This window comes from Spermophilus citellus (genome assembly GCF_964194105.1).
Source record: "Spermophilus citellus genome assembly, chromosome: 3".
Lineage (NCBI taxonomy): Eukaryota > Metazoa > Chordata > Mammalia > Rodentia > Sciuridae > Spermophilus > Spermophilus citellus.
The window spans coordinates 128,727,948-128,745,096 of NC_138184.1; the positions used below are offsets into that span (position 1 = coordinate 128,727,948).

The window sequence follows — 17,149 nt, forward strand, 5'->3', positions numbered from 1 at the left end:
TTCTTTGCCTCAACTGGTTTTACCTGGAAACCACACTTGCTTTGAACTTCTGCATCTCCCTCATCCTCTAGCTATCCATCTTCTGACCAGGGCAGGGATTTGCCATGTGGCATACTCCTTGCCAGGCAGCTCAGTGCCAAGTGCATCCTAGCAGGGAAGGACCCTAGCTGCCCTCTGCAGAACCCTCATTAGCTCCTTTATCCAGGAGACATTGTGGTTTCCAGGGGTAGGCATGGTCTTGCCTGGGGTTGAGGTACCAGCTGGACAAGCCCAGAATCTGCCCTTGGGGAGCAGTAAGCAGGTTATCTCAGGACAGCAGTCTGGCCCTATCCAGAACTGATTGGAAGACTCTGACCTCAGAGCCTGCCTGGGACAGACCTGGTCCCATCCCATCAGAAAAGTGTGGGTGCTTGCCCTGGGGGAAGGCTTTTGGAAGAAACAGGGTGGGTCCTGCCTCCACCCTCCCTTCTTCCCTGCCTGTGCTCAACTCCTCCTTGGCCTTCAGGGCCACTTTCAAGAGATGGAGAGGGGAAGAATGGACTCTTTCCTTCCAGGGCAGAGAAGGGGGCAAGCAGATGGACAAAGCCTGGTGACTTCAAGTTGTCAGGACCCCAGAGTCCCTGACAGAGCAGTCGTCGTACCTCTGGCTCAAGGTCCCTCTGCCTGGATTCCAAATGTCCATTCCTGGGACTTCAGATACCCCAGCAGCCAATCATAGAAGGAAAAAAAGGGGCAGCTCTCACCCTCCCACTCTCTCACCCTGGCGTGTGCTCAGCCTGGGAAGCCCCTGGGCTGCTCTGCCAGGCCAAGCAGAAAGCCACTGTGCATGTGAAACGATAGAGACTGGGCAGGGTGGGTCTGGCAGCATCTTTTCATGGGACTGTAAGGAATGAGTCCTCTGGGTATGGCACACGAATAATCTTCTATGTGGACACCAGTTCCCCACTGCAGCCCAGGGGAGGGAGCCTTCAGGGCAGAGGAGGCTGGGTTCATTGTATGCGGTCCCTTGTGTGTGTGTGAGTAGGGGAGTCGCTGGCATCCTGGTATCCCAGGGAAGAGCCAGCTCTTCGGTGGTTGCCTGTGCAGGGCGCGGTGGGTGCCCGGCGCAGGTGCAGTGTGCGGGCACTGTGCGGGTGCGGCCCAAGTGCGGGGGCGGGGCGCGGGCACGGCTGTTAGTGCGATGTGCGGGCGCAGTGCGGGTGCAGGCGCGGGCGCGGAGTGTGTGCGGGGTGCAGGCGCGATTCGGGTGCAGGGTGAGGCGCGCGTGCGGGTGCAGGCGCGGGAACGAGTGCAGGTACAGGGCACTGGTGCGGTGCGTGTGCGGGTGCAGGCAGGAGCTGGGTGAGTAGGGTGCGGGCGCGGCGCGTACAGAAGGCAGCGGGCCCGGCGGGCGCGGCGGCGGTGACAGCGGCGCCCGCGCCTCCCCGCGCGTAGGTGTGCGGCGCGCTCCTGGCGGGGACCGAGCGAGCAGATCTCGCGTGCGCTCGCCGCGCGGCGCAGCCCAGCCCGGCCCCCGCCCGGCGCCGCGAGCCGAGGTGTCTCCCGCGCCCGCGCCCGTGTCGCCGCCGTGCCCGCGAGCGGGAGACGGAGTCGCCGCCCGAGCGCAGCCGAGCGCACGCCGAGCCCGTCCGCCGCCGCCATGGCCACCACGGTGACCTGCACCCGCTTCACCGACGAGTACCAGCTTTACGAGGATATTGGCAAGTAAGAGCCGAGGCGCGCGCGTCCTGGCCTGGGACCCCAGAGGAGTGGGGCCCCGGGGAACTGGGACCCTCCGTGCCGGGGTTCCGAGCGCACTGCGGCCCCGCGCGCCCCCGGCTCCTCCCGGTTCCCGGCCCTACCGCACGGCCCCGCGCGGGCCTGACCCTCGAGCTTCGGTGCTGGGCCCGGCTGCTGGACCGCAGCGTGTACGGCCCTGCCCAGCTCGGTGGCTCGGCCGGGGCCCGGACTCAAGGTTCTGGACGCGGCGCGGCGGGGGCGGCAGCAGGTGTCCCCGGAGCGCCGGACAGACGTGACGCATTTGGCGGCGGGGAGGTCAGAGAGGAGGGGCACATGGGGGTGACAGCCGGGCCTGGAGCTCCGGGAGGGGTCAGTCGTGGCCCCAGGGGGTCATCCCCCGTGTGGGAACGCTCTCCCCACCCCCACCCGAGCGGCAGGCGGCGGGGGTGGCGGACCTGCTCCCGCCTGCTTCTGCGCGTGGCCCCATCTGTGCGGGGGGTGCCGGCGTGGGAGCAGCTTCTGCCAGGGGTCCCTTGAGGAATCTGGGTTCTGGAGCATTTTTCCCCCAGATTCTTCTGGAAACGAATTTGGAGAGCGGGGGAAGAGGTCAAAGAGCCTGCATCAGGTCATCAGGGTGGGAAATGAGGGGGTGAGGCGGGGAACCCGATTGGGCTTCTGACTTTGGGGTCATCGAGGCAGGTGGAGACTGGATTTTGGAGCATTATTTTTTGTGGTGGTGATTGGTTGAAAGGAGGGGGTTTGGAAGCTTATTTCAGGTAGGGCCTCACGGGGAACAGGTGCCCTGGCTCCTCTGACTGTGCTCCGCAGCGTGAACAATGTGGGGGCGGGAGCCCTAGTTTGGAGTGTCCAGACCTGGCTTTGCCCCTTGGGTCAGAGACCAAGAAGCCCTTCAGGGGCCTCGTCTCTAACGTGGGGTCTCCTCTCTGAGTCTGGGTAGTTGCACTTGGCATCCCTTGGGGCTGGTTTGAGAACTCCAGATCCCCATCTCCTCCCCCCTCCCCCCACCCCTCCTGCGCGGTGGGGGCGCGCTGGCGAGATTTCCTATTACACATCCAGCAGCAAATCCTTTTTTTCCTTTACTAAAAAAGCGTCTGGTGAAACCTTGTGGTGGGCGAGGGACGCTGATCATTGATAATTGTGGAGTGCCCAGCTGGAGGAGTGTGGGGGTGTGCGCATTCCCCACTTCCCAGCACGTGTAGAGAGGAATCGGGTCAGGCCTGGGGGGTGAGGAACACAGTGAAGTGACAGAGAGGAAGTCTATGCTGGATAGCAAAGGGTGGGGGTTGGGTGGACCTGGAGAGCCACCCAGGGGACATCCTCATCCTCACTGTGTGCTCCTCCCTGTGGGCCCCAGGGACACAGGTCTTGAAGAAGCTTCCAGGAGCTGTCTGGGGGATGGAGGTCTGTGAGGAAGAGGGTGACAGGTTGGGAGCCCTTAGGTGGGGGTGAGCTGGCTTCCTATGTGGACAGAAGGCCCAGGGCTGTGGGTGGGGGGCTGGCTGTCCAGCTCTCAGACCCTCAGTTGAGTGGCTCTGTTCCTGTCCATCCTGTCTCCTCCAGAGCTGTGTCCTGCACTGCGGGGCAGATGGCAGCAGTCAGTGTGCCTGCCTGGTTCTGTCAGGAAGAGGCAGCAGTGGGTAGTCTCTTCTTCCTGGGGAAGCTTCTTGTCTTCTTTTGTGCTTGTGCTCAGGCCTCACCAGTCTCCTCCAAGAAGCCCCTTTCAGGACCTCCCAATTTGCCCTGGTTTCCCAGTCTGCAGCTCACCACTGTTCTTCCCTTCTTCGCTTTGGTGTGAGCTTCCCTGAGTTGAGTGATGGCCTAAGTGACCAGCCCTCCCCTGAGCCTCTGGGTCTAGCAGCTGTTGGTTATTGTCACCCACGCTGGGGGGTGGAGGTTGAGAGGGCTGATGGCAGGTGAGACAGAGGGCTCAGACAGGTGAGAGCTGGGGCCACAAGCTCCTTCTGTAGACAGGCAAGACAATGAGCCCTCATCATAAAGGAGCACATGGGGAGACCATGCATGTGATCAGGCAAGGAATGAAGCCTCAGGTCAAGGGGTCCACTGGGACCTGGGACCAGAGGCTAGGAATCCTAGCCAGAATGAGCTGGTTCAGCCTAGCATTCATTTGTGGAGTTTGCTAGGTGCCAGGGCCAAATGCAGGAAGTATATTTGGAGGGCAAGACACCCCTAGGCCAAGCTGGGGGAACTCAGGCCCATCCTGCCATGGCCATGTCCGACAATTGTTGATAACGCCTGCCTGGGGCACAGTGGTGTTGCTTCCCAGCCCCAGGTGGACACATCCAAGTTTATTTAAAGCCATAGTCCTGGCACCCAGTCAGGCTGACTCCCTGCTTGGCAGAAGGACAGGGTCACAGGCCCACAGCTGCGTGTGTGTGATGGGGCGTTGGCCTTTGCCTTCTCGGCTGTCTCTGCTCCTGATCTTTCCCTGGACACTTGGGCAGCAAGTCAGCTGGCCAAGGAGAGATACTTTCTGGGGCCTGCTCCACTTGTCCCCAGTGACAGTGCTGCAGTGTGTGCCCTTCCTTGCCCAACTCCGTGGGGCTCGTGGACATTTGCCCGGAGGCCCATATGCTGGGATACCGAGCCACCTCTAGCCTAGGTCCTGCGAGCCGACACAGAGCAAAGGAGGAAAACCCTCAGTCCACACGGACCAAATAGCAGTACAGTTTACTTTTTTTATTAGATAGATTTTTAAAATCCAGAAATTCTAGGATAAACAAAATGAACACTCCTGTCTCTTCTACCCAGAATTGAAAACTATTCATCATTTTGGTTTAAGTCCTGTTTTAAAGTTATGAAAAGTAAAGCATTACAAATAAATGTTAAGTAACCCATTTTCCTCTGACTGCTGTTAGGCATTTGTATCCTTTCTCCCGGGCTCTTGAGCCTGGGAGATAGAAGTATCCATACTAATATGTGGGATTCTTTCACGTGTTTTCTCAGCATAGTCTTATTGACATCTGTGCCACCAATAAATTGTGGTCGCCGACTGCTGCGTGGTGATCCATCGTAAGAACACCACGTCTCATCTGCTTTCCTCCTGATGGGAGTCTAGATTTGCTTCCTGCTTTGCACTCTTACCCACCACGAGACCAACACTGTGCATGTGTTCGCTAGTGCAGGGGTGAGAGTTTCTTTGGGGTTTATCCCTGTCAGTGGGGTTGTCAGTGAGGGTCTACCCTGCCATGTCCACTCCCACTAGTTGTGTTGTGGATACCCCTGCCCTTGGTGCTGCTCTCCCTGGCACAGGCAGGTGGTGAAGGTTTATGGGCAGGAAGTGTCTCACATTCTAGGTTCTAGCTTGTGAATCTTTCACTTTTGGGAAGTCATTGTTGCCTTAAAATATAGATGATCTCCTTAGAGGGAAACAGTTCCCATGAGGTTTTGTATGTAATTTCAGGAGTTCATGAACCCCTCCAGAGGACTGGGGCCATGGCCCACGTGGTCACAGCATCTAATGGGTGTGGAACTTTAAATGTTTGATATTATTTGAGCTGTCCAGGAACGCTTTCCCTCCACCTCTGTTCTACAACTACAGAAACTGCTGGGAAGATCAGCGACTTGCCCAAATTTAGGCAGCAGGTATGTCCTTGACTTCCAGCCCAGGGTGTCTCCCATTCCTCCCAGCAATCCCCAAACCTCAGTTAGGCCTAGAATTGACCTTGATGTGTCCTTGACTCCTCCACTGGCCCCCAGGAAGTAGAGAGCAGGCTGCATTCTGGGGCATGTGTAACCTGCCCACTCACTGGAGGTATTGCTGTTTGCTCCTGCTTTCTGCCAGCAGGCCTACTCTGAACCAGTGGATGGCCTGCTAGGTAGTTAATAGATAAACTTCAGAAATTCAGAGCAGATCAATTTTTGAGACTTCCTTGCTTTGAAGCGGTTGCCAGGGAAGACAGGAATGGAGTGGAGGAGGAATCTTGTATTTGCTTTCCTCCTCCCTTCCTCTGGTACATCAGTCCCTTCCTGTCTCAGGGTCTTTGCCAATGACAGGCTCCATTTTCTTGGGCTACTCAGCCAGGCTGTCCCAAACACTATCCCTCCCCCAGTTGCCTTTCCCTCCTCAAGACTCTCGTTACTTTGCCTTCTCCCTTGTACCTTGCTCTGTGGGATACTGAGGTGCAAGATGTGTTAGGACTTGGCCACTTACCCACCCACAGGCAGGGCTGGGTCCCTAGGTCCTGGCCTGAGGGTGGCTTCTCCATGTGAGGAAGGGGTGAGTGGCCTCAGGCCTACTGGTCTGTCTCCAAGAAGGCCAGAGAAGTTCTTGTCTTGATTCTTTAATGTAGGGTAGTTTAAAAAGAAGTTGCACATGCTGAGATTGCTGGCAAGATGCGCATTAAGGTGACGCTAGTTTAGTTACTATTTAATGGTATTTTTATACCATAACCTACTTTGCTGAGAGCTAAGAATATATCTGCATGCTTGCTACCGGACTCTTTCTTTTCTTGTAACAGTTGCTAGCACTTCAGTGGTGCTTATTTTATTAACATGCTTGCTCTGTGAAATAGGTGCTGTGATATTCCCAGTTTACAGAAGAGGTGACTGAGGCACTGAGAAGCCCCATCCCCAGCAAAAAGTCATACAGGGTCAGAGTTTGATTCTAGGTACTTTGACTCTGAACTCTATAATCTGCTTCTCTCAAAAGCACACGAACCTACTCTATAATGTACTTTAAAAATGCTGTTTTTCTGTTAACTGACTTGTGGCAAGCTTGTGGTCCACTCTGAACCCAGGCTTCTGGAGACTGCACCTGTCCTCAGCTAGCAGCTTGCCATGCTGTCTTTGTGCCTTTCCAAACCCAGGGCACTGCCCACCCCCCCCCACCCCGTTCCCATTTGTGAAAATGTCGTTTCTTTTCATTGTCTCTCCTTGACAACCAACAATCTGACCCCATTTGAAACCAGTAAGACTTGAAACTTTTATTTTATTAATTAAATTACTAGGGCAATATAGTCTTGTTGTGAAAAAAAAATCAAGTAGTAAGAAGTGTGCACCAGAATGTGACCTTTTACACTCATGTTCCCTCACCTGCTGGAAAAACCTGGTTGTTTATTTTTATGTCACTATAAGGTTGTGTTATGTATACATATATCTACACAGATACATATATGTCATGTGTCTGTGATTTTAAAGCACATATGGAATCACTATGCATGTGACTGGTGACACTTTTCCATGCTTATCCGCCATGTCAGTATGTCTTTTCCTAGGGATTTGGGCTGCTGGTCCCCTTAGCAGAGAGATGGATGTACATGCATTGGCCATACTTTTATTTTATTTATTCATTTATTTAAATTTTTTTTAATTGTAGATGGACACAATACCTTTATTTTATTTATCTGTTTTTATGTGGAGCTGAGGATCCAACCCAGTGCCTTACATGTGCGAGGCAGATCCTCCACCCCAGAGCTACAACCCCAGCTCTGGCCATACTTTTAAAACCCAAATTTGGGACCAGTCTTCTGATGAGTGACAGAAGATGGGAGGGCCCTATACTTGAATTCAGGGCCTGAAAAGTTTCTAGGAAGGTGTGATTCTTGTGAATGAAGGGCTGGGTTCTCGGTATTACCGCAGGTACTGACCACTTAGAAGTGCAGAGGTTAAGGTCATTGATACTAAGAAAGTCCCAGTCTCACTTGAAGAAACTGAAGAGTGTATTCTGGGCTTTTTTTTTTTCTTTGTATCTGGGCCTCCACAAGAATGGAGGGGAAGGATATGCAATGCTTGCTTTTCTAATAGGAATGATTCTCTTATTTTGGCTCTCTTGGCCTTTCAAGAGTCTATATTGAGTCATTCTGGAATTTAATAGTAATTTGATGGAAAAGACCAAGTAGATAGAAACGTGTAACGATTGCTCTGGGAAAGACGTCTTGACCCCGTACTCCCTGGTCCAAGTGAGAGATATGGCCTTTCCAAAGATTTTAAGTTTTTTTGTTTCTGTCTCTCCTACCAAAAATGGAATCTGATTTGATTATTCGTGAAGCATCCTTTACAGCTGCAAGTCACTTTGTTAGTGTAGAAACATGAAAATGCATATGTGTCAATTTAGTTCGGGGTAGAAAACATTGCCATATGGATATATCACATACAAATACCTATCTTATTCATATGCAAATCTGAATTTATTTAAAATAAAAACATGGTTTTGTGTGAAAGATGGTGTTTTTAGCTGCTGAACTTTGGGTGGCTTCTGTCTCCTGGATGAGAATCACAAACTTGATTAGGGCTCAGCGGCTGGTGGACATGGTGCCTCATATTTTGACATGATGATCCTAAAATAACTAAAGTCACTATTCTTTATTAAGCCAGATACAAGCTTTAGTAGAATCTAGAACAGATTGGCGGTAGTCAGGCAACAATTTTGGGATATTTTATAGAAGGGGGATCATTCCCACTATTGGCAATCACCACTATCTTTGTCTCCCCACTTTGTGAGCAGCATGTGAACCTGGTTAGGGAAGGAGCCGTTTACATGTTTTGGGGAGATGCCGGGGTTTGTGCTCTGCTCTAATGCACATCCAGTCAGTGCTGGTTTCCAAGCCTCCTTCTTTCACCCAATGTGCTTGAGTGCTCAGATCAGTGCCTGGCACACAGCAGGTGCTCAGCAGTGGCTCTGTGATAGCCTGGACCGTTCAGGCCTTGCAGTCCTGCCTGCTTCCCAGAGCAGTGTCATCCCACTTCACAGATGCAGGTCCTCCAGTGTCTGCTAGTGCCTTCCTAGTGACCTGCTGGTCTTGCCACCTGGTGAGACAGCCACAGAGCTGTCACTCTTAGACACCTGCCTGGAGCTGGCCTCCAAGTGGTTTGCAGCATCCTGCTCATTTCATAATGAAGTTCTCCATGGTACTTCTGTTCTTGCATGTTGAGGGACAGCCTGATTCTCTAAGTCCATGGGTTTGATCCAGGCTGGCTGTTGGGAGGTTTGTGGCTCTAGTAGAAGCAGAATCTTCTGATGAAGAGGTGACCAGGGGGATGCTTCTCAGCTCAGGCTGAAGCTTGGAGGCCTCTGGGGAAATGTTCACTGAAGCCCAGATACTCAGACACTAGGGTTTTGAAAAGCTTCCAAGTGATTCCAGTGGTAAATGCATATGCCATGAAGCCTGAACCTGTCCTATGGCCCGAGCCGTACAACCCTCACATTCCTTGGTTCCTTAAGAGCCTCACTATTTGTGTTTGGAATTTGGCTTTGTTTTCTGTACACTCACAATGATATTAACCCCCATCCCATCCAAGTTTTCTAGAGTAGTATTGTCCAGAAGAAGTGAAATGTAGCTATGAAGGGGATCCACATGTGTGATTAAAAAAATTCTAGTACATAAAAAAAACAAGTCAAAAGAAACATGAAAGTAATTATACACACACACACACACACACATTTAACCTTATATTCATATATAATTTCAACATGTAATCAATGTAAAATTATTAAGTATTTTGCATTTCTTTTTATGTTATATCTTAGAAACCTGTTGTGTATTTTATATTTAAGGTATGTCATGGTTTGGACTAGACATTCCAGGTTCTTGAAGTTATGTGATGCCAAGTGGCTATTGAGCTGGACAACACGAGACCAGAGCTTACTTTTTTTTTTTTTCTGGTTTCTTTTGAGGATGGTAATTACATTCTGGGTTGTATTTGCCAGTTGTTGATTTCTCTTGCTGTCCTGAAGACTCTTTTATTCATTGTACAAATCTGGTTGCACATTCACCACCTGCCAAGCATCTTCCAGCTGCTTGGGAAACAATAGTGAGCAAAACAGTCAAGGATGCCTGCCTTGGGGAGCTTATGTGCTGGTGGCAGGTGAGAGACAGGTAAAAACTAAACAGATTCTGACGGGACCCTGTGCAGTGGTATGCACCTGTAATCCCAGCTATTTAGGAGGCTGAGGAAGGAGGGTCACGAGTTTGAGGCCAGCTTGTCCAAAATAAGACAATTTAATCAAAGGTCTGGGTAGAGGAGCTGGAGTTGTAGCTTAGTGGTAGAGCACTTGCCTAGCATGTGTGAGGCACTGGGTTCAGTTCTCGGCACTGCATATAAATAAATGAATAAAATAAAGGTCCATCAATATCTAAAAATAAAAGGACTGGGTAGAGTACTTGCTTAGCTTATGCAAGGCCCTGGGTTCAATTCCCCAGTACTGAAAAAAAGAATTATATGATAGTGTAGCTGGTGATAAATATCTGTGGAAATGCAGGAATACCAGTTAGAAGGAAGATTGCAGCTATAAAAAGGGTGGTCAGGGATTTTAATTAGAATAAGATATTCCAAGCTTGTACAAATATATCAAAATTGTTTACACAGTTATGTATAGCTAAAGAGAACAAATAAAAATTGTTCTTTTTAAGAAAGTGTCATCAGGCCAAGAAAAAAGAGAGTAGACTCAAATTGCTCAGGTCAGGAATGAGAGAGGAGACATTACTACCAAATTGAAAGAAATAAAAAGGATTATAAGGAAATACTGTGAAAAATTATGTGCCAGGCTGGAGTTGTAGCTCTGTGGTAGAGCAGTTGCCTTGCATGTGCGAGGCCCTGGGTTTGATCCTCAGCATCATATAAAATAAATACATAAATAAAAATAAAGATATTGTGTCCATTTACAACTAAGCATAAAATTTTTAAAAATTATGTGCTGGTCTGGGTCTGGGGTTGTGCCTCAGAGGTAGAGTGCTCGCCTACCATGCCGGAGGCACTGGGTTCGATCTTCAGCACCACATAAAAATAAAGATATTGCATCCACCTATAACTAAAAATGAATATTAAAAAAATTATGTGCTGGTCTGGGGTTGTGGCTCAGCGGTAAAGCGCTCATCTAACTCATGCAAGACCCTGGGTTCAATCCTCAGCACCACATAAAAATAAATAAGTAAACAAAATAAAGGTATTGTGTGAAAAAAAAATTTAGATAGCCTAGGTGAAATGCACAAAGAGAAGGATGTAAACTACTGAAACTGACCCAAGAAGAAATAGAAAATTTGACAAGTAGAGATTGAATTAGTAATTTCAATGTCCCATTCTGAAACACCCCGTCTCTGAGACCTTTATGATAAATTCTACCAAGCATTTAAAGAGGAATTAATACAGTTTTTCATAAACTTTCCCAAAATGTAGAAGGGGAACAAATTCCTCCCAGTTCGTTTAAAAATGAAGTCAGTAACTGTAAATGACAGACCATCTGATACCAGACCAGAAAGGACATTACGACTGGTATCTTTTATAAAATAATAATGAAACCAATTAGCAATGTATGAAAAGGATAGCACATTACAAACAAGTAGCATTTATCCCAGGAATGAAAGGTTGGTTTAACATAAAAAGCAATCTGTGTAATATACCATATTGATAGACTAATCAAAAAAAGAATGATTATCCCAATAAATGCAGAAGAAGCATTTGACAAAATCCAGTACTATTTCATGATAAAAAACACTACAAATTAGGAAAGAGAACTTCCTAAACTTGTTTAAAGGCATTTATGAAAAACCCACAGCTAAAATTATATTTGATGGTGAAAGACTAGATGTGTTTTTCCTAAGATCAGAAACAAAATAAGGATGTCTTTTCTTTTCATTTCTCTCTATCATGGTACAGAAAGGTTCTAGCCATGGCTATTAGGTAATAAAGAAAAATAACCAGAAAAAGAACAGATAAAACTACCTCTCTTTGTGGATGACATGATCTTGTGTAAGAAAATCCTAAATAATTTACTAAAAAAATTAGAACTAAAAAAATGAATTGAGCAAAGTTGCAGGATAAAAGATCAATGTACAAATATCCAGTGTATTTCATTACATTAGTAATGCTTAATCTCGAAATTAAGACAAATAATTCCATTTAAAATATCATCCAAAGGAATACATTTAATAAAAGAAAAGACATATTTGTGTGTTGAAAACTACAAACCACTCTTGAGAGAAATTAAAGAAGACCTATATAAATGTAAAGGCATCCCATGTTCATGGATTGAAGGCAATATTATTAAGATGGTAGTTCAATCCAAATTGACTTACAAATTCAATGTATTATCTCTTTAAAAATTGAATTTTTTGTTTGTCTTAAAATTTACATGTAACTGCAAGGGACTCAGAATAGTCAAAATAATCTGTAAAAGAAAAACAATCTTGGAAGACTCACACATCCTGATTTTAAAACTATACGGCTACATCAGTTAAGACAGTGTGGTATTTGCAGAAGGATAAACACATAGATCAGTGGAATAAGATTGAGAATCTGGAATAAATCTATTCATCTATGGCCAACTGATTTTGACAAAGGTGCCCAGATAATCCAATGGGGGAAAAATAATAAGTACAACAAATGTACAGTTGAGTATTCAGATGCAAAAGAATGAAGTTGAAACCTTAATTGATACTGTATACAAAGATTATCTCCAAAAAATTATTTCAAAATGGATCGCAGACTTAAATGTAAGAGCTAAAACACTGTTAAACTCTTAGAAGAAAATATAGGAGTAAATCTTTGTGATTTTGGTTTAGGCAATGGTTTGTAGACATGACACCAAAAATATATAGTAAAAGAAATACAGATAAACTGAACTTTATTAACATTCAAGTTTGTACTTCAAATAATATTTTCAATAAAGTGTGAAAAGACAACATATAAGAAGCTGATTCTTATTTGCCAATCATATATTTGATGAGGAATTAGTATTCAGAATACTTTAAGAACTTTTAATACTTAACAGTAAAATAAACAACCCAATTAAAAAATGGACAGAGGATATGAACAGACATTTCTTCAAAGAAGGCATTATAAATGCCCAACAACACATGAAAAGATGCTCAACATCATTAGTCATTCTGGATATATCCACATATGAACTTGTTCATATCATCATTATCCATAATAGCCCCAAAGTAGAAACAGCTCAAATGTGTATCATCTGAAGAATGAATAAAGAAATGGAATATTCTAAAAGTTCTAGAAGTTCTAGCAATACTGCTACATGTTACAACATGGATGACCCTTAAAAACATGCTTAGTGGGGCTGGGATTGTAGCTCAGTGGTAGAGTGCTTGCCTAGCATGTGTGAGGTACTGGGTTTAATCCTCAACACCACATATAAATAATAAAAAAGGTGTTTTATCCATCTCCAATTAAATTTTTTTAAATATTTATTTTTTATTTGTATTTGGACACAATACCTTTGTTTTATTTATTTTTATGTGGTGCTGAGGATTGAACCCAGGCCCTCACAGGTGCTAGGTGAGCACTATACCACTGAGCCACAACCCCAGCCCCTCCAACTAAAAATATTTTTAAAAAACATGCTCAGTAAAAGAAGCAAGTCACAAAAGACCACATATTCTATAATTCATTTATATGAAATGTCTGGAATAGGGCTGGGGCTGCCGTTCAGTGGTTGAGCACTTGCCTCGCAGGTGTGAGACCCTGGTTCAATCCTCAGCACCACATAAAAATAAATAAATAAATAAAAATTTTTAAAAAATGTCCAGAATAGGTGAATCCTCAGAGCAGACAGTGGAACTGAGGGTGCAGTGGGGAGAGAGGATCAGAAGTGACTGCTAATGGATAGGAGTTTCTTTTGGGAGCGATGAAGTGTTGTAAATTTAGATGGTGGTAATGGATGTACAACTCTGTGGATGTATTAAAAGCCATTGGATTATAAGCTCTAAGTGGATGGATTGTTTGATATATGAATTATATCTCAGTAAAGTTATTAAAATGTGTAAATTCCACTTAGAAAAATAAAAACTCTTCCATCTGGATCTCAACCTTCCAATTGCTGAGAAGTGAGCTTTAAAACTAATGTGATCGCCAACACCTCACTCAGGGCCTTCCTTAATCGGCAGGACCTGCCAGAACGGTTGCTCTGGCTGGGCCAGCTCCTTTGAGCCAATTCTGCTGTGGAGTCTTCACAAATGAACCACAGTGAGAAACGGTCTTGTCACCACAACCTCTGACCTGTGCCTGGTGACGGTGTCTCTAAACTTAGCCAGTCCCTGGGCCCCTGCCTGATGTGAGCTCAGGCCTGAGGCATGGGAACGTCAGGTTCCCATTTGGCAAGAAGCGTCCAGGACCTGTGGGCCCCTTTAGCTCTGACCTGGACCCAAGACGCATGCCACCTCCTATCTTTCCCAGAGGCAGGTAAGTGGTGAGGGCACATCCCTATGGCTTCACTTTCAGGAATGTCCTTCTGATGGTTCCACTTCTAGGGACCCAATAAGTGCCTTGACTCTCAAAACTTGACATAGTGGCCTCACTTCATGTTCTGGGATCCATCTTCCTTCTTTTCTGAACAGCTTTCAAGACCATCCCTTCGACACTCAAGGCCAGATCTTTGCAGCAAGGCTGGAGCTGAGGCTTCCCTTTACTCCCACGTGAGGTGGCATCCCTGATCCCTTCGTTGCCTTCTTTCCTTCCTCAGAGAAGGTTCAAGAGGCTCAGGCACCTCAAGTCTGGGTAGGGGTCCTCATGACAGCAGTGCAACTTTGCTGTGGTGGAACGTCTGGGGCACAGATGTGGCTGCTCTGAAAAGCAGCCCCAAGATCAGGGAGATGGATAGAGTATGTGAGAACTCGCTTATTGCTCAGGACAGTAGGCTGGGCAGCAGGACAGTTGGGATCCCCAGGGACTGTGTGTTTGGCAGTCACTGAAAACTTGGTAGACACAAGGCCTCTGCAGGCTGGAAGGAAGTGAGGGTCTGAGGGTCCCTCTCTGTCCCCAGTGGCCCAGCCTGTGTCTGACCCCTGCAGAGATGAAACCCCTTTCCCATCCTGGGCTCGCTGCCTCTCCACCTGACCTGGCTCATCCCCTCATCATAAGAGCTCCCAGACAATGCCAGGAGCATTATCCACAGACCCCACCATCTGAAAGTCCTAACAGAATCCATGGTTTGGGTGCTTTTCATGATTCCTCTGCAGGCTGAGAGGAATGTTATCCTTACACTAATTTTCTGATTGGCGTTCACAAACCTTGTTTTAACCAATGACCTGCATGATGGACAGCCAAGGACAACCTGTCTTGTGGGAGGAGTGTTGCTCTGAACCTCTCTGGCAGGATGGCCTTCAGGGCATCTGGGGCTGGGGAGGTCTGGGGACTGCCAGCTTCATGGGAACATGGTGGTGACAGAACAGCCCTGCCTGCCACCCATTGCTTTTAGTTCATGATTTACTGTCTGGAGTCATTATGGATTTTTTCCTTTAGATTTTTCTTACTTGTCACCAGAGGTTAAGGTTTCATTGGACACATGGGAGTTCTTTTTAAAAACCAGATTTATTTAAATATTTATTTTTGGTACCGAGGATTGAACCCAGGGGTGCTCAACCACTGAGACACATTCCCTTCTCTTTTTATATTTTATTTAGAGATGAAGTCTTGCTAAGTTGCTTAGGGACTTGCTCAGTTACTGAAGCTGACTGAATTTGTGATCCTCCTGCCTCAGCCTCCCAAGCTGCTGGGATTACAGGTGTGTGCCATTGTGCCCAGCTAAAAGATTTTAAAGAAAGCATTTCAAGTACAAGTCTTTCATTATTTCTTAAAGATTTCTCAGAGATTTGGCCACATGTCTTATCAGGACATTTTTAAAAATGTGGTAAAATACACATAACACAAAACTTACTGTCTTAATTATTATTAAATGTATGATTCAGTCACATTAAGTATAGCCACATTTCTCTGCACTCATCACCACCATCCATTTCCAGAATTTTTTATTTTCTCTAATGGAAACTCTGTCCCCATTAAACACTAATTCTCTTTACACCTTCCCACAGCCCCTGGTAACCCCCATTCTACTTCCTGCCTCAGATTTTGACTCCTCTAAATACCTCATATAAGTGAAATCATACAGTATTTGTCCCTTCACAGATGTCTTATTTCACTCAGCACAGTACCTGCAAGGTTCTTCCATGTGGAATGTGTCAGAATATCCCTCCTGTCTACCTTTAAAAAAAATTTTTTTTGCAAAGCTTGGCATGGAACCTAGGACCTTATGCATGCTAGGCAAGAGCTCTATCACTAAAATGCATACCAGCCCTCTCTCCTGAATAATATTCCATTGTATGTGTAGACCATGTTTTGCTTATCCGTTCTTCTATCAATGAATGCTTTCACCTCTTAACAATTGGGAATAATGCTGCTTTGAATATGATATACAAAAATGTTTTAAGGCCTATGATACATGTTTTCCTCCTGCTGGGCATGGCTTATTGGCCACTGGGAGGTATAGCCTTGGGCCGCCATGTATCTCTGGGTTTTGGCCTCACCCATATAAACCGGATGTGTCAGGTCACGTGACTTTCTAGGGTCCCTTCTGGTTCTGTGGAAATCTATTTCTTTTCTTTGAGACTTGCTGCAAAGCTTAGCCTTTGAACATGAAGGTGCCCCACAGACCAGTCCCAAGGACAGTTCTTACCACATCCTTTTGCATTCCTTAAGAATAAAATAAGGGCTGGGTTTGTGGCTCAGCGGCAGAGCACTTGCCCAGCACATGCAAGGCCCTTGGTTCGATCCTCAGCACCACATAAAATAAATAAATAAAATAAAGATTTATGTCCAGCTAAAAAATAAATATTTTTTTAAAGAAAGGAAGACTTTTTTTTTTTAAAGAGAGAGTGAGAGAGGAGAGAGAGAATTTTTTTTAAAATCTATTTATTTATTTATTTTTTTAATTTATTGGATGTTCACAACATTACAAAGCTCTTGACAAATCATATTTCATACATTAGAATCAAGTGGGTTATGAACTCCCATTTTTACCCCAAATACAGATTGCAGAATCACATCGGTTACACATCACATTTTTACATACTGCCATATTAGTGACTGTTGTATTCTGCTACCTTTCCTATCCTCTACTATCCCCCCTCCCCTCCCCTCCCATCTTCTCTCTCTCGAGAGAATTTTTAATATTTATTTTTTAGTTCTCGGCGGACACAACATCTTCGTTGGTATGTGGTGCTGAGGATCGAACCCGGGCCGCACGCATGCCAGGCGAATGCGCTACCGCTTGAGCCACATCCCCAGCCCCCCCCCAAAATAAATATTTTTTAAAAAGAATAAAATAAGAGGGATTAAATTTGTTTGATCTGAAATGTAACACAAAACAAAAATCCTGAAAACTTTAATTGGTATGCACATTACAGGGAAAACCAAGGGGACATAAACATTATGAGTTCTGAAGCCCCTCTGATTCTGGGTCTGTGAGTTGGGAGCCTGCACGTCCCGGGTATAGCTGCTGTGCCCAGAGTCTGTGTCCATGGTACCAGACTGTACATATCCTGAGTCCTCCCACTTGTCCTCCATGAGCCAACATGGCCTTCCATTCCTGGTGACTTTCCTCCCAGACACAGCAATGGGAGGCCTCTGCCAGGCAGGGGGCTGTGGATTCTGAAGTGTTGACTTT

General features: G+C 46.5%; 1 protein-coding gene across 6 annotated transcripts in view; it reads left to right on the forward strand.

Annotated features, from left to right (window-relative positions):
• The first annotated feature begins 1,259 nt into the window (after nucleotides 1-1,259).
• Nucleotides 1,260-17,149, forward strand: part of CAMK2B (calcium/calmodulin dependent protein kinase II beta) — a 103,857-nt gene continuing 87,967 nt past the window's right edge. For 5 of the 6 annotated variants that reach the window (XM_081287010.1, XM_081287007.1, XM_081287011.1 and 2 more), the window contains exon 1: nucleotides 1,435-1,704. In XM_081287010.1, coding sequence (XP_081143136.1) covers nucleotides 1,640-1,704 — 65 coding nt within the window. In that variant the 5' untranslated portion in view covers nucleotides 1,435-1,639. Of the gene's footprint in view, nucleotides 1,705-17,149 lie in introns of all 6 variants that reach the window. The other variant, XM_081287009.1, reaches the window with a different exon arrangement.